Source organism: Bubalus bubalis, chromosome 9, assembly GCF_019923935.1.
Source record: "Bubalus bubalis isolate 160015118507 breed Murrah chromosome 9, NDDB_SH_1, whole genome shotgun sequence".
Taxonomy (NCBI): domain Eukaryota; kingdom Metazoa; phylum Chordata; class Mammalia; order Artiodactyla; family Bovidae; genus Bubalus; species Bubalus bubalis.
The window spans coordinates 52679113-52703365 of record NC_059165.1 but is presented as its reverse complement, the minus strand read 5'-3'; the positions used below and the strand labels follow the sequence as shown (position 1 = coordinate 52703365).

The window sequence follows — 24253 nt, the reverse complement described above, 5'->3', positions numbered from 1 at the left end:
TTTTAGAAACACCTGCCATCGACTTTATCTGGCATTATATGAACCTCTTAAAGAATTTTATAAACATGGACATCATAGTGTTTTCTCCAGTGCTTCAAGCCCTTTTTGGTTATATCACTTGTGGTTGCTAAAAGAAGTTCTTTGCACAATATTGTTCATCTTAACATTGAGCCATGTCCATTTCACTCATTAAAATCTGAATAAAAATGTCATTTGTTATTTGAAGATTCCTGACATGGAGGAAGTTATTTTTCCCCAATATGTTGTCTTAAAAATCCCCAAAAGCAAAAACAAGCAAACTTGTCTGAGAAAGGAGAGATTTAGAAATTGACTTGGTACAGGGGAAGGAAAAAGAAATCAGAGCTAAGTGGCAACTTTAACATCAGAGAATTTGCACATGATAGGGCCTCCAAGCGGTGCTAACCAGTCTTGTGCTGTCTCATGCCCACAATCCATCACCTCCCTACCTAATCACATTCTCACTCCGGCTGGCACCATTAGGTCTGCATCGTACAGAAGAATGATACCAAGAAGATGTATGCGATGAAGTACATGAACAAACAAAAGTGCGTGGAGCGCAACGAAGTGAGGAATGTCTTCAAGGAGCTCCAGATCATGCAGGGACTGGAGCACCCTTTCCTGGTTAATTTGTGGTGAGTGGTTTTCCTGGACATTTAATGGGACAGTCCTGCCTTCACCCCAACCCTGTTACATAAACACACCCCGATTTCTACATGTGCATTTGCAAAACCTTCATTAGGATCTTCGTGGGACTTTCATTCACCTTGGTTTGTCTTTTCTAAAGAAACAAAATTGTTATAAATACCACACAGCAGGAGGTGAGTGAGCTTCACCTGTATTTATAGCCACTCCCCATTGCGCACATTACTGGGAGCTCCTCCTCCTTGACAGATCAGCAGCGGCGTTAGATTCTCATAGGAGCATGAACCAAACTATGCTTGAATCTTCCCCAAACCATTTCCCCCCACCCTCATCTGTGGAAAAATTGTCTTCTACTAAACCAGTTCCTGGGCTTCCTTGCTGGCTCAGTGGTAAAGAATCTGCCTGCAGTGCAGGTAACCTGGGTTCAATCCCTGGGTCAGGAAGATTCCCCTGGAAGAGGGCATGGCAACCCACTCCAGTATTCTTGCCTGGAGAATCCCATGAACAGAGGAGCCTGGCGGGCTACGGTCCATAGGGCCACAAAGAGTCAGAAGTGACTAAGCAACCCCAAACTGGTCCCTGGTGCCAAACAGATTGGGGACTGCTGTTGAAAACACTGTCATTTAATAGGCTGACAAGGAATGAGTTCAGATGTTTTCTCACTCATTACATCTTTTTCCCCATAATTGTGGGGCAGGGACTTTGAGTGTGAAGTATGGCATCACTGGTGGACATGAAGTTGATTGTTAGGACTTGTACAAAGCGCCTTCTCCTTAAAGTGATGGGCAAGCAACCTGATTTCCTTACAGCATACTTCTTAAGCAGCCATATACACACCCATGAATTGGAAAAAGATGGGTGCTGCCTTTCTCCTCAAACCAGCTTTAACACAACTGGAGCTAATTTATGTCAGTAGCTAGACATTAAATGACTGATCTGCTCTCAAAGCAATTATCATAATCCAAGGCTTAGAAAATGGCAGAGAGGCTTGCATTATCTATTACTTCGAGGTCTTTATGTGGCTGGCTCATTTTCCTCTATATTTTAATGCATCCATTATATTAAGAGCCAGTTCTTCAGTATGACTGTTATTTAAATATGCATACCAAGCAGTTCTCACTACTAGTGAAGGAAAAAAAAACTTTTCCCCCTTTTTAGTTAGAGAATACTAATGGAAAAATCATTAAAATGTCACTGTGTGTTTAGGGAGATTCTCTGGAGGAATCAGTGCATAAAAACCTGTCTCCATCTTTGATTAATACAGCTCACTTCATACACAATTTGCTCAAAGCCTCTGTGCTGCAGTTGAAAAGAAAATGGTTGTATGTGACTTGGAAATAGGTCTATTAGGGTTTATGCACTTCTCAGACATAGGGAAGTTAATTTTAAATACAGCTTCAGTGTATTTAATCAGTAATTTAGACTGGCCTATTCACAATGCTGCCATGTAAAGAGTTCAATGGATGCAGCTCTTTCTTTCCCATCCTTAACAATCATCAAATTGCCTTTTTTCCTCTCTCTTCACAATGATGAGCCTCCCTTTGTTCAGAGTCACACTGTCCTTTTTCAAAAGTTCAAGCAGCTAATTTTCTTCTTTTAAGAGCAGGAACCCTTCATAAGGACACACTTAGCATTTTACTCTCTCATCGCCGAGTAGGCCAAGTTGATTTCACTCAGTTCCCCTCTTTTTAAATAACATGAGTGTTATAAGACTTGAAGCTGGCCAAAGGTTATAGATTTTGCTTTGCTTACTTGGTGTCATTCTAGACGACATTCTCTTCTCCGTGAATGTGATAACAGGACATATATTCTACTCTGCCCTTCTTCTCACCCTGACACTGAATCCTGCCTTAGAACCTGGGGCACCATTAACACTGATAGAAGAGAGGAGAGACTCCTTACCCCATGATTCTAGCACCACATTCAGTACTGAAAACTGGGAGGGGCATTCCTAAACAGAGAGCGGCCCTTTTGTCCTTCAAACCTTGAGATAAGTCTTCAGAAAGCATCTTTATTCCTTCTAATAAATGCCTTAATCAGTACAACATAGTGAATGTAAGTGTCTCGTTGCACAACTCTTAAGTACCTTGTAATATTTCAGGAGGTGTGGTTATGAGTTACTTCAAAATTCTTAAGTCCCATTGTTAGAATGGGTTAATGTGTGCAATTAGGTTGTTTCTGTGAATGAAGTATGGGCAAGAGCTATGCCCAGTGCCCAGAACATAGTCAGCATGTTACAAATGGTAGTTCTTACTTTCCTTGCTCCATTAAGTCGTAGCATTCTGAACATGCCCGTCACCAACAGCCAGTGTGGACCCCAAAAGACAACTTTGAAGGGTACTTGGCCCCACAGCATCAGGGCAGGTTGTCTGTATGGTGGCACTCACATGTCAACTCATTCCCTATACAAGCTTATGCTTATTTTTTTTTTCCACATTTATTTTGTGAATCAAAGAAAAAAATCTCCAGTGTGTTATATACAATTTAATCAAGATTTTTATGTCCTGGTTTAACTAGACTGAGCTTTACATCCCCAAAACTTCAGGAGCTGGTTTTCTTAAGAAGCATCATATGATAAAATTACAGCAATATTTTCTTTAAAAAACTCCTCTGTACCCATTTATATATTCTGTTTTGCTGATATGCTCTGTAGGCCTGTCAATACTACTTATAATAATCTTCTCATGGATGCTCAAAATGTCCTTGTCCTCTGGGGATATTCAGAAAATTCTGGTTTTCGGGATGAAGGAAAACACAAGGAGGCTTTACACTAATGTTAAGAAGTTGGCTTATGAATATACTAATATAAACATATACACATATTACCTTTGAAAATGTTTCCGCTCATGGCAACTTGAAAAACAGAAGAACACATTGAAAAATGAAAACTCTCCAATAATCCTATCCCCTTGAAACGACCACTCCTAACAGTGTGCACTTTCCAGTAAAATGTCTGTATTTGATGATGCATGGGTCGCATTCATTCCTTCTTTCATGTATAGATTTCCTGAGCACCACAATTCATAATTAGGGTTGCCAGACACAATCCAGGATGCACAATTAGATTTGAATTTCCGATAAATAACCAGTACCTTTTGGTATATGTCCCAAATATCATACAGGACATTTTTAACTGAAATAGAAATTCAGATAATGAGTAAGTTTAAATGGCCATCTTGTATTTGCTCACTCTGGGGACCCTCATTGTAACACAGATCCATACTGTGGAGATGCAGTGGTGAGCACAAGCAGATAGACTTGCTCACCCACACATTACCAATAACTATGAGAGGCTGCTATTAATCAGGAGGCACATGAATATATCAACTGTGAGAAGTGCATGGATGGTCTGCGTGCACATATGGGTTTCAGGGGAGGAAGGTCACTAATCCGGGAGCAGCAGTGTTAAGAGTGGAAGAACCTGATGAATTAAAATCCAACCTCCCCAGCCTCCAAAGAGTTGGCCCCACCCAGAACACGGTCATCAGATAAAGGTTATGTTAGAAAGTGAAGGCTGCCATTCAGGGCTGGTATCCAAGAAAAGCAAATACATTCTTCCCTTGAGCCCCTCCCCAGGGGCCTCTAACAAAGCCCTGGCAACCCATACCCGAGAACCAGTCGCCCCAGACCTGCCCAGCACAGCAGATCCCCAGGTGGCTTTTGTTAATTGGAATTAAGCCTGCAGCTGCACACAGCTGCTCCCTCTACTCTCCTAGCCTGGCTCTTCTGTTCCTGTGAACTCCCAAGGGTCCGCATGTGGTTTCAGGAAATGAGGAGAGGAGATTGTCTGTATTAAGTGAAAAGGACCATTTGTCCTGGGAGTGCGAAAAGGGAGCCCTGGGAGATGGCTCAACACAGCCGCATGAATGGGTTCCCTGGAACCAGACTCCATCCTGTGTGACTCAGAGCCCTGGCACCTGTCACAGAATCAGAGACCCTGAGAACGCAGAGTGGCCTTCAGAGTCCTGGCATCAACATAATAGCTCCTATTACTTTGGGTTTTACAGATATGATGTTATGTATTCATCCCAGCAACCTATGTGGATAAAGATTGTTTTTCCCATTTTACACCTGGAGAAACAGAGGCTGAGAGAGGTTAAGCCATTCCCCAGAGTCTCACAGCCAGGACTTAAACCCAGGAATCCGGAATTCAAAGCCCCTGCTCTTCCTGCTGAACTCTCCCCTCCCCTACGGACATCTTGGGAGACTCTCAAAATATATCTCCTTACAAAATATGTAAGGAAATTCGATTGATTTTGTCGCTCATTCTCCACACCCCACAAGAATACAAACTCCATAAGGCAGGTTTGTCCACTGCTCACTCTCCTGCTCCTTACCGTAATGGTGGCCACCTCACAGGAAGGGCTGAATAAATCTCTGTTGCATCAACAAATGAATGAACAGCCAAAGTGAATTAGCAGCGGGACTAGGCTTCTAGCTCCTGTGTTTCTTCGCTCTTTTCCCATCACGCCTCTGCCACCTCTCCCTCACTCACTAACAGCCCCATATTGTCGTGCCTGTTTCAGGTTCCTTGTTGGCCCTGAGGTCAGAGGGACTGGAGTTTGAATCCATCTCACCACTTGCTAACTACGTAAATGAAGCAATTTACATTTTGTATGTTGGTTTCTTCATCTATAATCGGGAATGACAGCAATCTCCATAGCAGAACGTACTACTTATTAATAAGAACATGTATATAAAGCATCTCAGAAACAGTAAGTGTTTAACAACAGCTTTAAACAAACAACTCTGAGGCCCCTCCCAGAAATGAAATGACTCCCTTCCCCCATGGCCAGAAATGATTCTAAAATTTCTCAGGTGGACAAATGTGCTTGAACATGAGCTGGCTTGGGCATTACAAAGTCTTGTTCTAAAAACTTAACTCAGTTTCTTTGACTATAAAATAAATGTTTTGGTATAAAATAAGAAAGTTCTAATGAAAATATTAAATATCCATATTTATTATTCATCTTCATTTATTACTTCATCTCTCAGAAGTAATTGTAATAGTTATCTTTATAACTATAGTTATTAGTTATGCTTTAACAAATTACCACACAAAAACAACAACAAATTACCATAAACTTAGTGGTTTAAAACAACATGAATCGAAGAAGTTGAGGTTAAAGCTATTTTCATAGTATAATGAAACATTATTTTTCTTTTGCCCTGCACAGTTATTTGCACTGAAAGTTCACAAACAGACAAAACTAATCAGAACAACAATTTCCTTTGGAATGTAGAGATTAACTAGAAGGTAGTATTAACTAGATTACTAGATTAACTAGAAGTAGTAGAAAACTGAGTGAGTGAGAGGTTCTATTATCTTTACTATGGTGTTGCTCATATGAGAGTATATATTTGTCAAAGTTCATTATATTTTACACTTAATATTTGTGCATTCACTATAAATGAATTTTCCCTCATTAAAAGAATATAAATTTTTATATTTTATAAATACAAAAATATAAATTTAAAAGAATATAAATTAAAAAACACACAAATGTATTATCTTACAATTTTGGAACTTAGAAGTGCAAACTCAGTCTTAACTGAGCTAAAATCCAAGCTGTCGGCCTCCTTCTGGAGGCCCTATCAGAAAATTTGTTTTCCTTACTTTTCCAGCGTCCTGAAGCTGCCTGTGAGCCTTGGTTCCTGGCCGCTGCTCCCATCTTCAACCCTCTGACTTTCCGCCTTTCTCCTCCATCTTCTAAGGACGCTTGTGATTACACTGGGCCCACCTGGTGGTGATGGTTCTCTCCTGACCTAGCTCTCTAACCAGGCTCCTCTAAGTCCTTTTCTCAGCTAGGCCTCAACCTTGCCCTCTGAAAACTTCAACTAAACACTGGCATTGTTTCTAACAGCTCAAAGTCTCATCCTAGAATGACCCCAGCCCCCTAAAATGCTTTGCTGAGAAAACTCAAGTCTGCCACGAAAACTTACTCTTTGGTCCCCCACCAACACCTTAAGATAGTGCTCTTTCTCTCAGCCTCTGCGGGAGGGGAGGAGCCCAACTTCCCTACGTAGCGTCATTTAACAAACCAGATGGGTTTCACGTGGACCAACCCCACCTTCCGAGTTTTTGTAGGTTTTCACCTTCCTGACTCTTTTGAGCCCCAGCTCACGATCCTCCCTGTTCCCTCTTAAACAAATTAAAGTTGAATTCAGTTCACACTGGACTCTTTTCCTATTGCAATACGATATAACTGACTAAAATGTCTCCTTATTACTTTAACCACTGTCAGCTTTGTTAACTTAGGAAGTTCAGTTCAGTTCAGTTGCTCAGTCATGTCCGACTCTTTGCGACCCCATGAATCACAGCACGCCACACCTCCCTGTCCGTCACCATCTCCCGGAGTTCACCCAGACTCAACGTCCATTGAGTCAGTGATGCCATCCAGCCATCCCATCCTCTGTCGTCCCCTTCTCCTCCTGCCCCCAATCCCTCCCAGCATCAGAGTCTTTTCCAATGAGTCAACTCTTCGCATGAGGTGGCCAAAGTACTGGAATTTCAGCTTTAGCATCGTTCCTTCCAAAGAAATCCCAAGGCTGATCTCCTTCAGAATGGACTGGTTGGATCTCCTTGCAGTCCAAGGGACTCTCAAGAGTCTTCTCCAACATCACAGTTCAAAAGCATCAATTCTTCGGCACTCAGCCTTCCTCACAGTCCAACTCTCACATCCATACATGACCACTGGAAAAACCATAGCCTTGACTAGATGAACCTTTGTTGGCAAAGTAATGTCTCTGCTTTTCAATATGCTATCTAGGTTGGTCATAATTTTCCTTCCAAGGAGGAAGTGTCTTTTAATTTCATGGCTGCAGTCACCATCTGTAGTGATTTTGGAGCCCCCAACATAAAGTCTGACACTGTTTCCACTGTTTCCCCATCTATTTCCCATGAAGTGATGGGACCAGATGCCATGATCTTCGTTTTCTGAATGTTGAGCTTTAAGCCAACTTTTTCACTCTCCTCTTTCACTTTCATCAAGAGTCTTTTTAGTTCCTCTTCACTTTCTGCCATAAGGGTGGTGCCATCTGCATATCTGAGGTGATTGATATTTCTCCCGGCAATCTCGATTCCAGCTTGTGTTTCTTCCAGTCCAGCGTTTCTCATGATGTACTTAGGAAGAGATATGATTAAATTAAGGGCCCTGTGAAGGGGAAATAATCCTGAATTATCCAGTGTTGTCATAGGAAGAAATTGTCCTTAGATTTGGCCCTGATGAACTCGGCTAGGTGTGGAAGAATGGAGTAGTTCCTGAAGATGAACTTAGCAAAAAACAGTGTTATTGTGTGGCCAACACATAATAATTGTTCTGTATAGTTGTTGGCTGACTGACTAATGGACTAATGGCCAAGAAACTAGGTCTTTATAATGCAAACATTCACTTATTCATTTACTCCTCAGTATTAAAAAGGAGTCCTTAGTTACAATCAACCCAAGGAGATATTAGAAAATCTAAGCTCCAGAGAGATTCATTGGAAGGATATGGGGTAGCTTACATAGTTATCAGAAGTAAAGCTTGAAGAAGTAGGTCTCAGGAGGGTGAGGGACAGAGGCAGCTCTGGGACTCTAGATGGCAGGAACTAACGGGCAGGCTGTCTCAGCTGGGATGAGTCAGCTGTAGCCAGTTTTCTAACCTTGCGTCACCTACTCAAGATTCAGAATCCTGGGAGGGAATCCAACTGGCCTTGCTCAGAAAACGTGCCTACCCCTTGGCAAGAAGAAAGAGTGAAATAAATAAAGACTCCTAGACTGTCCGCCTGAGCACTTGATAAATAATAATGTCATTCACTGAAGAGGGAGATCTGAGGAGGGACAGGTTCATTGTCAAAATAAAGAACTCTCTCTTCCCTGTGTTAGTTTTGAGCTGCGTCTTAGGTACCCAGATAGAACTGTTGAATAGATGATGAGTCTGGAGCTCAGAAAAGAAATCCAGACTCCAAGGAAAAGTCCCACAAAATACTAACATGGGAATCATTGGCTTATAGGTGCTACTTACACCAGGGATTTGAAGAAAGCACCACTGGAGAGTAATTAGATAGAAGAAAAGGGCTGAGGATTCAAGATCTAGAACATTTAATAGTTCTGATAGAGGAGAAAGACTCAGGGAACTAGAAAAGAAGAAATTGCCAAGAACCTAGCCAACAAGTGAGGAATAAATCAGGAGACTGTGGCAATCCAGAGTCAAGGACACTAAGTACTTCGGAAAAGAAGGTGTATAAACCATTTCAAGTGCTGCAGAGAAGTCAGGAATGAGGAAACAATTGCCCACTGGCTTGGGAAGATATGCATAGTGTGACCTTGATAAGAGCCAACGTCAAAAGTTTAGACAAAAGACTGAAGGGAGTAACTTGATGAGAACATGGGACTGTGTAATTTTCTTTTTGGAGGGTGAAGTACAAATTGGTCTTCTTGTGTTTTGAGATTAACCCATGTTGTCACAAGTAGCAAGTATGTTGTCATTTCTCTATTATAGTCCATTGTGTGAATATACCATGATTTATCTGTACATCTTAAAAAAATTTTTATTATGCAAAACAATGTTTAAAAATTGAAGTGTAGTTGATTCAGTGTGTTAATTTCAGGTGTACATCACAGTGATTCCTATGTATATGTGTTATTACAAATTATTGAGTATAGTTCCCTATGTTATACACTAGGTCCTTGTTGTTTATGTATTTTATATATAGTATATAGTAGTGTTTATCTGTTTTATTGTTGATGGATGTTTGGGTTGTTTCCAGTTTGAAACTTTTACAAATAGTTCTGCTATTAGCATGCTTGTTTGTATCTTTTGGTAAACAAAAGTACTCATATTGGGGGGCATAAACCTAGAAATTAAATCACTGGATCCTAAGATTTATGTATGTTTACCTGGCAGATTTCCAAAGAAGTACCTATTTATATTCACATCAGCAAGATGTAAGAATTCAAATTGGTTTTAGATTGAATTTTCCTAGTGACCTAGAGTTTGGGCACATTTTTATATGCTTATTGGCCATTGGGAACCCCATTTTTTTGAAGTGCTTGAGTTTTTTCTCCATCTGTCTATGGTTTTTTGCCTCTTTTTCTCATTGATCTATAGAAGTTATTTATATATTCTGTGGTTGGCAGTTTAGTGGCTAAGTCGTGTCCAGTTCTTTGAGACCCCAGAACTGTAGCCCACCAGACTCCTCTGTACATGGAATTTCCCAGACAAGGATACTGGAGTGGGTTGCCATTTCCTGCTCCAGGGCATCTTCCCAACTCTGGGATCCACCCATGTCTCCTGTGATGCAGGCAATTCTTTTATCGCTGAGCCACCAGGGTTGGATATATTCTGTAAGTCCTATTGAGGATGTAAATTATTTGCCCAATCTGTGACTTATCTTTTCATTCCATAATGATGTTTTTGTAAATAAACATTAAAACTTGAATTTAAATATGGTATAATTTATCACTTTTCCTTTATAGGCAGTGCTTTCTGTATCATATTTAGGAAATCTTTGCCCATACCAATGTGAAAATATCTCGTTTCCTAGAAGCTTTGTTGTTTTAGCTTTTATACTTACATCTGTAACCCAGGATCAAGATTCATTTTTTTCCCCATGTGGATATCTAATTAACCCTACATCATTTATTGAAGCTTTTTCACTTTCCTTCCTGCATCATAGTGACACATTTGTTATTAGTCAAGTCATCACATATGTGTGAGTTTCTAGGCTTTGTTTTATTGATCTGTTTGTGTACCTTGACATATTAGTCACACCACTCTAAGTACTATAGCTTCAGACTGGTAAAAGAATTCAGTAACATAATTCTTATTCTTGATTAACTTGATTATGGTTGGCCCTCTCCAATTCTATGTTGGCTTTTCAATTTGTATTTTAAAGCTGCTGGTATTTATATTTGGCTACATTGAATTTATGGATTAATTCAGGGAGAATTAACATATATTTAAACTATTAAACCTTCCAGTTTATCAAATACACACAGACATATATCTATAATTAAGATAACACTTAATTTCTATTTTTAGTTTCAGTTTTTAGTGTAGAGTTCTAGCATATTTGTCTTAAATTTATTTCTAGGTATTTGATGTGTTTTGTGTGTGTGCTCAGTCACTCGGTCATGTCCGACTCTGTGACTCCAGGAATTGCAGCCAGCCAGGCTCCGTTATCCATGGAATCTTCCAGGCAAGAATACTAGGGCAGGTTGCTATTTCCTACTCCAGGGATTTAATGTTTTTTACATGACTACAAACAGTAATTATCAAAATTAAATTTTCTAGTAGTTTGTTGCTTGTTTACCAAAATACAATTGACTTTCAATATTGACTTTGTGTCCAGTGACCTTGTTAAATTGTCTTATTCATTCTACCAGTAGGCCTGTTGATTCTTTTGGATCTTCAAAGTTTATAATCATGTCATTAACTAACAATGACAGTTTTAGTTCTTCCTTTCCAACCTTCTTACCTTTTACTTTCATGCCCACTGCATTTGTATTGAGAAAAATGCAGAGTATAGTGCACATCCTTATGTGTTTGTCCTGATTTCACAGGGAAGATTTTCAGGATTTCAAGATTTCATATGATAACTGTGGATTTGTAGATATCCATTATCACAATGGGCTTCCCTTGTGGCTTGGTGGTAAAGAATCCACCTGCAATGTGGGAGACCTGGGTTCGATCCCTGGGTTGGGAAGATCTCCTGGAGAAGGGAAAGGCTACCCACTCCAGTATTCTGGTCTAGGGAATTCCATGGACTGTATAGTCCATGAGGTCACATTTCACTTTCTTTCTTTCATTATCACAATAAAGTTTGCTTCCAGCCCTAATTTGCTATGTTTTTTTTTTTATCATGAATGAGTATTAAATTTTGTCAAATGTGTTTTTGTTGTATCAAGATCATTTCTATCATGTGGCAAAGTAAATTAATTAATCTTCAAATCTTAAAATAACCTTGATCCTAAAATAAACCCTAGTAGGTCATGTCCTATTAAAATAAACTCTAGTTGTTCATGTCCTATTACAGTAAACCCTGGTTGGTCATGTTCTATTGTCCCTTTGTATATATCACTAGCGGAGAAGGCAATGGCACCCCACTCCAGTACTCTTGCCTGGAAAATCCCACGGACGGAGGAGCCTGGTGGGCTGCAGTCCATGGGGTTGCTAAGAGTCGGACACGACCGAATGACTTCACTTTCACTTTCATGCACTGGAGAAGGCAATGGCACCCTACTCCAGTGTTCTTGCCTGGAGAATCCCAGGGACAGGAGCCTGGTGGGCTGCCGTCTATGGGGTCGCACAGAGTCAGACACGACTGAAGCGACTTAGCAGCAGCAGCATATATCACTAGACACCAGTACACATTTTAAAATATCTATTTATGTTTATTTTTATATATCAACATTTCCTTTATTATGTATATTATGTTTTTTTTTATGTGCATAAACAAGTTTAAATGCAGAATATGAGCCAATCAAGAGAAAGGACCTGGTAACGTAGGATAGAAAGGGGATGATAGCCAGAGCGAGCTGTGGAAGGTGAAGAGATAGATGTGGTTCAGGGAACAGGTAAGTGCACTGGCCTTAGGGAGAAACCAGGGCTCTTCTTTCCTTGCACAAGGACAGTGAAAAGCAGTATGTAACTAGGTATTTCTAATGTGGTGGGTTTGTTGTTGGGCAGATGAATTATTTCTCATGCCACTGCCTCTGTGACATATGAGTTATCAACTGAGAATGAAGAATGGGCCCAAGATAGGATTTTGAGGAGAAAAGCTGCTAAGTGACTGAAAGTGTGAAATTAATAGAGAATTGCTGCTGCTGCTGCTAAGTCGCTTCAGTCGTGTCCGACTCTGTGCGACCCCATGGACTGCAGCCCACCAGGCTTCTCCCTCCATGGGATTCTCCAGGCAAGAACACTGGAGTGGGTTGCCATTTCCTTCTCCTAATAGAGAATTAGGACTTTCTAAATATCTATTTCAGACTTGTGGTTATAAATGTACAGTGAATCCAATCAGCACTGTTTGTTTTTCTCCTTAGAGTTCACTTAATGGATATTTGTTGGTTTTTTGCTGCTGTTTTAAAACATATAGGTGTGTTTAAGTTTAGTTGGGAAAGGTATCCTCACTATGACAGAATTTAATGAATTGAAAAATGTATTTTGAGGAGGTAGACTCAAGAAATAGACTCTTGGAGGAAACTTGAGGAAATCATACATACATGAAACCTAAGATAGTTTATAACTTTTTGCTTTTTATACTTTTCATACAACCTAGACAGCACATTAAAAAGCAGAGACATTACTTTGTCAACAAAGGTCTGTCTAGTCAAAGCTATGGTTTTTCCAGTAGTCATGTATGAATGTGAGAGTTGGACTATAAAGAAAGCTGAGCACTGAAGAATTGATGCTTTTGAACTGTGGTGTTGGATAAGATTCTTGAGAGTCCCTTGTACTGCAAGGAGATTAAACCAGTCAATCCTAAAGGAAATCAACTGAATATTCATTGGAAGAACTGATGCTGAAGCTGAAACTGCAATACTTTGGCCACCTGATGAGAAGAACTGACTTGTTGGAAAGACCCTGATGCTAGTAAAGATTGAAGGCAAGAGGAGAAGGGAACAATAGAGAATGAGATAATTGGATGGCATCACTGACTCCATGGACATGAGTTTGAGAAAGCTCCAGGAGTTCGTGATAGACAGGGAGGCCTGGCGTGCTGCAGTCCATGGGGTCACAAAGAGTCAGACACAACTGAGCAACTGAACTGAAGACAGTTCATATTTTTGAGAGTTTATTTTTGAGGTGTTATGTTGAAATATTACATGTATGATCTCATGTATTTTCAAATACTAGTTCCTATACATTAAAAATAGTATTTGTCCTCTTATAAAGATGAGTAAACTGCAGATGAGAGGTTTGATTCCTTGCCAAACTACAAAACCTGAAAGTCATGCCAAGTCTAGATTCTAAATCCCACTCCCAAATTCTTTAAGACAGTGTTAACCTATATTTTCTTTTAATGTTGCTTATACATATATCATTACTTTCAAAACTCTAGAATTGAAGTTTAACAAATTGCACAAAACTACAAAATCAATTAAAAAAATTTTCAAGAGTCTTTTAACATGATGAGTTATAATGTGTTAGTGAAACCAAATCACCATTTGTAACTTGATATATTCCAGTTTGACATTAAAAAAGAAGAAGAAGAAAAAAAAAAAACAATATGCCTGCTACTGCTTCCCTGATAGAGTTCCAAATGCTAGATATCAGAACTGGAGATGGATGGAAAGCCTCATGAGATCAAAACATTTCTGAATGTTGGTCTAGTTTGACTGTAAACACTAGTCAGGTGAAGGGAAATGGGATGCAGTAAAAATGAGAAGGGCATGGAGGACAAAGTAAGAATCTCTGTATTTAGTAGCAGGGCTGGGATGTCCTCTCCTAGCCCTGGAATTTTGAGACAGGGACAGGTAGGTCAGTAAGGACATAAATTGCTATTCTGGCCAAAGAGGCAAAGGAATAGACAATAGCAGGTGCCGGATGAACCTTTTCTCTCTCCACTTCATCCACTGGAGAAATCAATCAAGATACATGACTCAGCATATCCTGGAACCCTCTCAGCCCTGTCAGGGCCTGTCCAGCCACTTTTTGAATCACAGGTGGTAATTGGTGACCCATCAGTGACCTGAATTCATCCCACTTAGAGTGTCTGTCTGCAGGCAGTCTGCAATTCTCCCGAAGCACAAAAAGTGGTAACTTCTGATATATTTTCTCCAGACCCCTGAAAAATTCTATGGGTAAGAATATAATTTAATGGTTCCTCATTATCATCTGAGCATGGGTCTTGGCTTTTCCTTTTACATGGCGGGGGCAGTGAGATGTTGTTATTCCCCTTTGCTTGTTTACTGGCTAGAGTAATCTCTGAGGTACTATTTCAGGAGATTATGTAGAAGATAATAATTGTCATATTTTCCCCAGAGAAACTTCACAAATAACATCTCCAGAGCCAGTCCAGATAAGCTGATGGATCACAGAATAGCATTTAAAGCTCTGTCCAGAGTGAGGGCAGAGCTGGAGGAAAATCAGCTACTATATCACAATGTCAGGAAAATATCTGCAGTGTCTTAGGTGTGGTGTTTAAAATTCATCCACAATCTCTGTCATTGTGTAAATTATGGATTTTGGTTCATTTTCTCGGAGGCTATAGTTTATGGTTTGAATCAGGCAAGTAAGTATGTGTATTACTATCTCCGAGGCTTTTATGAGCCCCTGCAATCAAAGTCAGGTCCTTCTGTTAGTTTCGAGCACAGTATTCTACACTTTTCCTTCACAGCCCTTATCATGTTTTATAACTAGATATTTGTGCAAATATTTGTTGTGTAGATGATTAGATTTAAGAAGAAGGAAATCATGATCCTTGATTTACTCTTTTAGCCTCAGCACCTTGTATAAAAAACATATAATAATTAGGTGTAAAATGGTCATTAAATAAACAGGTGTTCATCATGTACCAAGCTATTTGGATGCTGAGGTTGCTGATGGATAGAATGAGAAAGCATAAATTCCTCAAAGTGTTCAAATGAGGAACTCAGGTCAAAAAAAAAAATAATAATGGTTACAATACAATACAAAGCATCTTTAGCTAGGTTTCTGGAGTGTTCTATAACAGAGAAATGACTGGGTACTCTGAAAGTACAAAGAGGATTAACATCTTATTTATATTTGGTGAAAAGAGGTTAGAAAAGACTAAAGTAGAGGATAAATGAAATTTGAGTCTTTTTGTCTCCTGTGCTATGCTGTGCTTTTACTCACTCAGTCGTGTCCGACTCTTTGCAACCGTATAGACTGTAGCCCACCAGGCTCCTCTGTCCATGGGGATTCTCTAGGCAATAATATTGGAGTTGGTTGCTATGCCCTCCTCCAGGGGATCTTCCCAACCCAGGGATCGAACCCAGGTCTCCTGCATTGCAGGTGGATTCTTCACCATCTGAGCTACTGGGGAGTGAAGCTGTATCTCCTGAGATGTACATAAAAGTTTCCTCGTGAAAAAAGAAGTTTTAATGAACATTTATCATAACTATTGCATGGTAGTCTTCACATTTATTCTATGCACTTCCAAAAAGATCTATGTAAATTCTAAATTTTCCATGTTTACGAATTTTAGATATATGTTATTTTTTTCTAATTTTTGGCCATACCCTGCAGCATGTGGGACCATAGTTCCCCAATAGGGATTAAATACATGCACGTGGCATTGGGAGGCAGAGTCTTAACCACTGGACCACCAGGAAGTCCCTCCTGCTGCTGCTGCTAAGTCGCTTCAGTCGTGTCCAACTCTGTGCGACCCCATAGATGGCAGCCCACCAGGCTCCTCTGTCCCTGGAATTCTCCAGGCAAGAATACTGGAGTGGGTTCCATTTCCTTCTCCAATGCATGAAGGTGAAAAGTGAAAGTGAAGTCGCTCAGTGGTGTCCTACTCCTAGTGACCCCATGGAATGCAGCCCGCCAGGCTCCTCTGTCCATGGGATTTGCCAGGCAAGAGTACTGGAGTGGGGTGCCATTGCCTTCTCCAAGGAAGTCACTAGATATGTGCATTTTGAAACTGGATATACTGTACATAGTCAATAAAGCAGAAATAGATGTTTTCCTGGAACTCTCTTGCTTTTTCCATGATCCAGCGGATGTTGGCAATTTGATCTCTGGTTCCTCTGCCATTTCTAAAACCAGCTTGAACATCTGGAAGTTCACGGTTCGCATATTGCTGAAGCCTGGCTTGGAGAATTTGGAGCATTACTTTACTAGCATGTGAGATGAGTGCAATTGTGCGGTAGTTTGAGCATTCTTTGGCATTGCCTTTCTTTGGGATTGGAATGAAAACTGACCTTTTCCAATCCTGTGGCCACTGCTGAGTTTCCCAAACTTGCTGGCATATTGAGTGCAGCACTTTCACAGCATCATCTTTCAGGATTTGAAATAGCTCAACTGGAATTCCATCACCTCCACTAGCTTTGTTCGTGGTGATGCTTTCTAAGGCCCACTTGACTTCCCATTCCAGGATGTCTGGCTGTAGGTGAGTGATCACACCATCATGATTATCTGGGTCGTGAAGATCTTTTTTGTACAGTTCTATGTATTCTTGCCATCTCTTCTTAATATCTTCTGCTTCTGTTAGGTCTGTACCATTTCTGTCCTTTATCAAGCCCATCTTTGCATGAAATATTCCCTTGGTATCTCTAATTTTCTTGAAGAGATCTCTAGTCTTTCCCATTCTGTTGTTTTCCTCTATTTCTTTGCATTGATCACTGAGGAAGGCTTTCTAATCTTTCCTTGCTATTTTTTGAAACTCTGCATTCAGATGCTTATATCTCCTTTTCTCCTTTGCTTTTCGCTTCTCTTCTTTTCACAGCTATTTGTAAGGCCTCCTCAGACAGCCATTTTGCTTTTTTGTATTTCTGTTCCATGGGGATGGTCCTGATCTCTGTTTCCTGTACAGTGTCACAAACCTCCTCTTGATAAACCTATATGCACGTCAGGAAGCAACAGTTAGAACTGGACATGGAACAACAGACTGGTTCCAAATAGGAGAAGGAGTACGTCAAGGCTGTATATTGTCACCCTGCTTATTTAACTTATATGCAGAGTACATCATGAGAAACGCTGGGCTGGAAGAAGCACAAGCTGGAATCAAGATTGCCGGGAGAAATATCAATAACCTCAGATATGCAGCTGACACCACCCTTATGGCAGAAAGTGAAGAGGAACTAAAAAGCCTCTTGATGAGAGTGAAAGAGGAGAGTGAAAAAGTTGGCTTAAAGCTCAACATTCAGAAAATTAAGATCATGGCATCTGGTCCCATCACTTCATGGGAAATGGATGGGGAAACAGCGGAAACAGTGTCAGACTTTATGTTTTGGAGCTCCAAAATCACTGCAGATGGTGATTTGCAGCCATGAAATTAGAAGACGCTTACTCCTTGGAAGGAAAGTTATGACCAACCTAGATAGCATATTAAAAAGCAGAGATATTACTTTGCCAACAAAGGTCCATCTAGTCAAGGCTATGGTTTTTTGAGTGGTCATGTATGGATATGAGAGTTGGACTGTGAAGAAAGCTGAGCACCGAAGAATTTATGCTTTTGAATTGTGGTGTTGGAGAAGACTCTTGAGGGTCCCTTGGACTGCAAGGTGATCCAACCAGTCCATCCTATAGGATCAGTCCTGGGTGTTCATTGGAAGGAATGATGCTGAGGCTGAAACTTCAATACTTTGGCCACATCATGCAAAGAGTTGACTCATTGGAAAAGACTCTGTTGCTGGGAGGGATTTGGGGCAGGAGGAGAAGGGGACGACAGAGGATGAGATGGCCGGATGGCATCACTGACTCGATGCACATGGGTTTGGGTGAACTCTGGGAGTTGGTCATGGACAGGGAGGCCTGGCATGCTGTGATTCATGGGGTCACAAAGAGTCAGACACGACTGAGCGACTGAACTGAACTGAACTGATACTGTACATATAAGATACACAAGAGTGGATGAGGTCATCTATGTGTTTTTGATGAAGGCATTTAAGGTGTTTTTTCCTTGGAGAATATTGTAAGGCTACTTATGAGACAGAGAAAAAGCATTTTATAAATTTAAAATCTTCTTAACTTTACTGCTCAGTTTTCCTGAAGAGGAAAATTGGACAACATATTCTAGAAAGGGAATGTGGGGAATAGGTACTCTCATAAACTCTTTGTGGGAATTAAAAATTATATGCCCTCTATAGAGATAAATTTGGCAATTCAGAGTCTAAAATTACATATGCCTTTACCCTTTGTTTTAATAAGCTTTATCGTAGTAAATCCACTTCTAGGAATCTACCCCAAAGTGGTTCTGGCCAAAATACAAAAAGCAAGATGCAAAAAGTTTTTCACTATTGATATCAGTAATAGCAAAAGGCTGGAAACAACCCGAATGTCCTTCAGTAGGAAACAGGTTGAATAAACAAGTAACATCCATAAAATTCAGCACTACACAGCTGAGAAAGGGAATGAGAAGTATCTCTATATACTATTAAGGTCTTTGGCTAGAATATACCTTTAAGTGGAAAAGCAGGGTCACCTCAAAGTGATCTACAGATTCTATCTATATCCCTATCAAAATCTCAGCTAGATTCTTTGGGGGGGAAAAAACAAAACAAAACAGCCAGCTGATCTTAAAACTCATATACAACTTCAAGGGGTCTGAAACTCAAGAAATTCAAAGGAATAGCTAAAACATTCTCAAAAGTACAGAGTTGGAGGGCTCCCACATGATTTCAAAACTTAATCCAAAGCTGCAGTAATCAAGACAGTGTAGAAAGCGCATAATGATAAACATAAAACTGAGTTGAGAGTCTAAAAACAAACCCTTCATTTATCAGAGAGCCAAGAAAATTCAGTGGGTAAACAGTCTTTTCAACAAATGGTGCTGGGACAATGCGATATTCAAATGCAAAGAACCCCTACTTCACATTAACAAAAATGAACTCCAAATAGGTAATAGACCTAAAGAACTAAAACCATAAAAACTATTATTCTAAAAAATTGGAGTAGATCTTTGTTATCTGGGATTAGGCAATAGTTTTTTACATATGACACCAAAAGCACAAGTAATAAAAGAAAAATACAGATAAATCGGACACCATCAAAATTTAAAACTTTTGTTGTTCAAAGACATCATCAAGAAAGTTAAAAGTGGAAAAAATATTTGCAAATCATATATCTGATAAGGGACTTGCATCTAAAATATGTAAAGGATTCTCACAACTCAATAATAAAAAGAGAGAAAACAGTTGGAAAATGGACAAAAGGTTAGAATAGAATAGATATTTTGACAAAGAAGATATGCACATGAAAAGATGTTCAACATCACTAGGCATTAGGGAGATGCAAATCAAAACCACAATGACATACCACTTCACACCAATTAGAATGGCTACTACTTAAAAATTGGAATATACAAAGTGTTGGCAAGATAAGAAGTATCTAGAAGCAGTGTGCGTTGCTGATGGGAATGTAATGTTGAAGTCACTGTGAAAAGGGGTTTGGCAGGTCCTTAAAAAGGGCTTCCTTGCTAGCTCAGATGGTAAAGAATCTGCCTGTAATGCAGGAGACGGGGGTTCAATCTCTGGGTCAGGAGATGCCCTGGAGAAGCAAATGGCTACCCATTCCAGTATTCTTGCCTTGAGAATCCCATGGACAGAGGAGCCTGGCGGGCTACAGTCCATAGAGTCACAAGGAGTCAGGCACACTGAGCAACTATCACTTTCACTTCTTAAAAAGCTAAACATAGAAGTACCATGCAATCTAGTGGTTCCCATCCTAAGAATATACTAAAATATTTGAAAGGGACAAGGACTTATACACCAATATTCATAGCGGCACTTTTCACAGTCCTCAAAAGGTAGAAATAACCCAAATGTTTGTCAACAGATGAATGGAAAAACAAATTGTGGTATATACATACAGCAGGATATTATTCATCCTAAAAAGGGATGAAATTCTGATAGATACTGCATGAATAAACCTTGAAAACATTATGCTAAGTGAAATAAGCCTGATACAAAATTTCACTTACCTGAGGTACCTAAAATAGACAAATACATACACGTAGAAACAGAGGTTACCAGGGATTAGGAGAGGGAGAATTGCAATGTATTATTTTAATGGGTAGAATTCTTGTTCAGGGTGAAGAGAAAGTTCTGGAAATAGGTCATGGTGATGATTACACAACATTGTGAATGTATTTAATGTCACTGAATTATACACTTGAAGTGGTTAATATGGTAAATCTTATGTTATATGTATTTTACCACAATCAAAAAATATTTTTAGAAGTTATTAATAGATGAATGGAGGTATTAAAATGGAGAGGTATATTGACTTTTTCTCAATATACCTGGTTTTGCAGACTTGACTTTGACTTCATAAAATACATAAATATTTTATATAACTATAAAACAAAATGAAATTTTAAAAACAGTCCCCTCAAATTGAATGTATATTGAAACAAATGAACCCAAGCCTCTATCTGGTTTTGCCATATAATCACATAGAAATGTACTATTTCAAGTGACTTTCAGTGATTTTTAGTGTAATTATGCTGTAATGACAAAAAAGAATAGCAATTGCTTAAAGTGTTTTCAGTAATGGTATTGTTGAAGGTAATGTTGATATTGCTATTCTGAAATGTTTTACATATATTATGGGATAAAGCAAACAGCATGGTGGGTAATATGTTAAAACCTTGAGAGATCTCAAAATCTTTGAGAATCAGGATTTTCAGTAAGGAAGAAGGGAGTTACTGCTATAATACTGATGAGATTAAGAGTTGCTATAGTCTTGAATATAAATTGAAAATGTCACTAAATTTATGGCACATTTACCTTCAATTATTTTTGTGTAAACATATATATATTATGAGTGCATGCATGCTAAGTCTCTTCAGTCATGTCCAACTCTTTGCAAGCCTATGGACGTAGCCCACCAGTTCTCCTCTGTCCCTGGGATTCTCCAGGGAAGCATATTGGGGTGGGTTGCCATGCCCTCCTCTAGGGGGACCTTCCCAACCCAGGGATCGAACCCAGGTCTCTTAGGTTTCCTGCATTGGCAGGTAGGTTTTTTTTTTTTTTTTATCACTTGTGCTACCTGAGAAGTGTGTATATATATATATATATATATATATATATATATAACATATATAAATCCCATGGACGGAGGAACCTAGTGGGCTGCAGTCCATGGGGTCGCTAAGAGTCGGACACGACTGAACGACTTCACTTTCTCTTTTCACTTTCATGCATTGGAGAAGGAAATGGCAACCCACTCCAGTGTTTTTGCCTGGAGAATCCCAGGGACGGGGAAGCTTGGTGGGCTGCTGTCTATGGGGTCACACAGAGTCGGACACTACTGAAGTGACTTAGCATAGCATAGCATACTTATATCAAGTATTTATATCTATTTCTAGCTCTGCCCATTGAAAAGACCTAGTAGCAATGACAACCCAATTGCAGCACTTCTGTCATTAGTCTGGAGGAGGAAATGTACAAGATCACCATGAATATCTTTTCATATCAGAAAGTCTTCTGATAGATTTATAGCTATCAAAACCTATGAGGGTTATTTCAAAATAACACATGATGCAACTTGGGTATGTTCCAAAGGCCAAAAAACAGACATCAGTAAGACTGATAACATCACACCCATGATTTCATTATGATTTAAAAAAACTTACTGATTGCTTTGGGAGGATGCTAGGAAACTAAAAAATCATTTTGAAAAGTGATAAAGACCTCAGCATTTGTTTTACCTTTCCTATATGAACCATACCTTAAGTAACCAAATAACTGATGAAAGCCTGCCTCTCTTTATAAAAGTACTCTAGCTAAAATAAAAAGGAGAAATGATAGAACTCGAATATTACAAACTCTAAGGAATCTTTGGATATAGGCATTCAGGTGATTAGTGATTGATAACACCTTGAGAAGATAGACTTATTAATTATATACCTCCTGATCAAAGTACACACCTCCACCTGTGAAGTAGTCTTGCTTCACCCCACCCAGCAACCCTGCCCAGTCAAACCTGAATCTGGCAAACCTTAAGATCTAATCACCAATTTTTGCAAAATACAGAGCTGTGAAACAGAGAAAGACATGCCAGAAATGCAAAACAGCAAAATTCAGACTTTGCAACTGTTTCAGCAAAAATGATTTAATTTCTTCAATAAAAAAATTACTAGGAATAAAAGAAAAGAAGAGTTTGGATAAGAAAGCTTTAGAATAAAAACAGGTTTCAAAGACACATAAACCAAGGACAAAGTATGGACCTTGTCTGAATCCATTTTAAGGACCCAAATATTCTATAAAAGATCCTTTCTAAAAGCAGACATCTATACAATAATCAGTGATTTGTGAACACTGAGTATTTGATGAAAACTTCTAGATCATTAATATAGATTAGAAGCTGTCAGGTCTGTGTTAGTTCCTTTCCTGATGAGCCAAGATAACATAAATGATTTTTTCTTTTTTTAATTGAAATATATTTGGCATCTAACATTGTGCAATATTAAGTGTACAACATGTTAGCTTGACACATGTATGTATTGTAATATGGTTGCTGTTGTGATAATCAGCACTTCTGTCGTGTCACGTAATGATCTCCTTTTTCAGTGATTGAAATCACTAAGTTCTAATCTCTTAGCAAGTTTATTGATTATAATACAATACTATTTTCTATATTCACTATACTGTGTACTAGATTTCTGGGGCTTATTTACTTCTGGTTGCAAGAAGACAGAATATATCAGGCATATCAAGGTAGAAATATTTTTGTTGAGTTTATTAGGCCTTCTAAATATAAAAATAAAATGACATAATCTTACTACTTAGATAACTGGTTACCTTATTTTCAAAAAGATTTTATGCGTATACCAGCATATGTATGTAAAGTGTTCCTTTTCCTTTTGCGGTTGTGTTTGTAGAGCCTTTTTTTTTTTCATTATACTTTTATATACACTGAGCATCCATGTAATGTATCTTCCCATCACGGTATCTTTTGAAAATCATTTCCTATCAGAATATAGATTTGCCTCATTTTTGAAAAGTTGCTGTATAATCAGTAACATGAATATACTATAATTTATTCATATGCTTCCCTATTAATGGGCATGCAAATTGTTTTTTTATTTCATATAATGTCCTGTGTATCCTTACATCTTGGTGTAATTTTTCAAGTGTGTCTATGGTGAAATTTTCCAGCAGTGAAATTATAGGGTCAAATATCATGTGTTTTTCAAGAGGTGTTTCCAAATTGTCCTCAAAGGCACTCTTACCAAACTACCTTCCCTCCTGAGTGCATGAAAGTGCCCAGTTCTCCACATTCTCACTGACAGTGGCTCGCGTCAAGCCTTGATCCAAGTCTTCTCACTCTGACACACTAGGTGTGTAAATTCTCTCCCTCTTAAATGATACCAAAGCGAATTTAGATTCTTTTCTCAATTGAGTTCCCATGGTACCCTAGCAATTGACCTTTCTTTCAGCTTGTTGTGCATGCTGTGGCATTTCAGTTCAAACACAAACACACACACACACACACACACACACACCCAAAAAACTGGGCATAATTATTTATAAACTGTTGAAATCTGATTTTTATGAATATTAGGTTTTCAGCGTTGTCATGGCAAATTCATGAATAATATTGAGATGACCAAAACGTTCATTTGAGTTTGTCTATAATATCTTATGGAAAAACCTAAACAAAATTTTGGCCAACCCAATACTTGGTTCAGTTCAGTTCAGTCGCTCAGTCATGTCCAACTCTTTGCGACCCCATGAACCGCAGCACACCAGGCCTCCCTGTCCATCACCAACTCCTGGAGTTCACTCAAACTCATGTCCATCGAGTCGGTGATGCCATCCAGCCATCTCATCCTCTGTCATCCCCTTCTCCTCCTGCCCCCAATCCCTCCCAACATCAGTCTTTTCCAATGAGTCAACTCTTCGCATGAGGTGGCCAAAGTATTGGAGTTTATAGTAACAATTAAATACAATAATACATAAAGTAACTAGCAT

General features: G+C 39.2%; 2 protein-coding genes across 3 annotated transcripts in view; one reads left to right on the top strand and one right to left on the bottom strand.

The window, feature by feature from the left end:
- The window catches only part of PPP2R2B (protein phosphatase 2 regulatory subunit Bbeta), a 704283-nt gene extending 697873 nt beyond the window's left edge, over nt 1-6410 (bottom strand). The window contains exon 1 of one of the 2 annotated variants that reach the window (XM_044947515.2): nt 6281-6410. Coding sequence is in view for 1 of the 2 variants with exons in the window: in XM_044947519.2 (XP_044803454.2) it covers nt 6281-6335 (55 nt within the window). In the remaining variant the exon portion in view is untranslated. The remainder of the gene's footprint in view (nt 1-6280) is intronic. The other variant, XM_044947519.2, reaches the window with a different exon arrangement.
- The window catches only part of STK32A (serine/threonine kinase 32A), a 133946-nt gene that overhangs the window by 39481 nt on the left and 70212 nt on the right, over nt 1-24253 (top strand). Inside the window, exon 4 of the mRNA XM_006069396.4 lies at nt 502-653. Coding sequence (XP_006069458.1) covers nt 502-653 — 152 coding nt within the window. The remainder of the gene's footprint in view (nt 1-501; nt 654-24253) is intronic.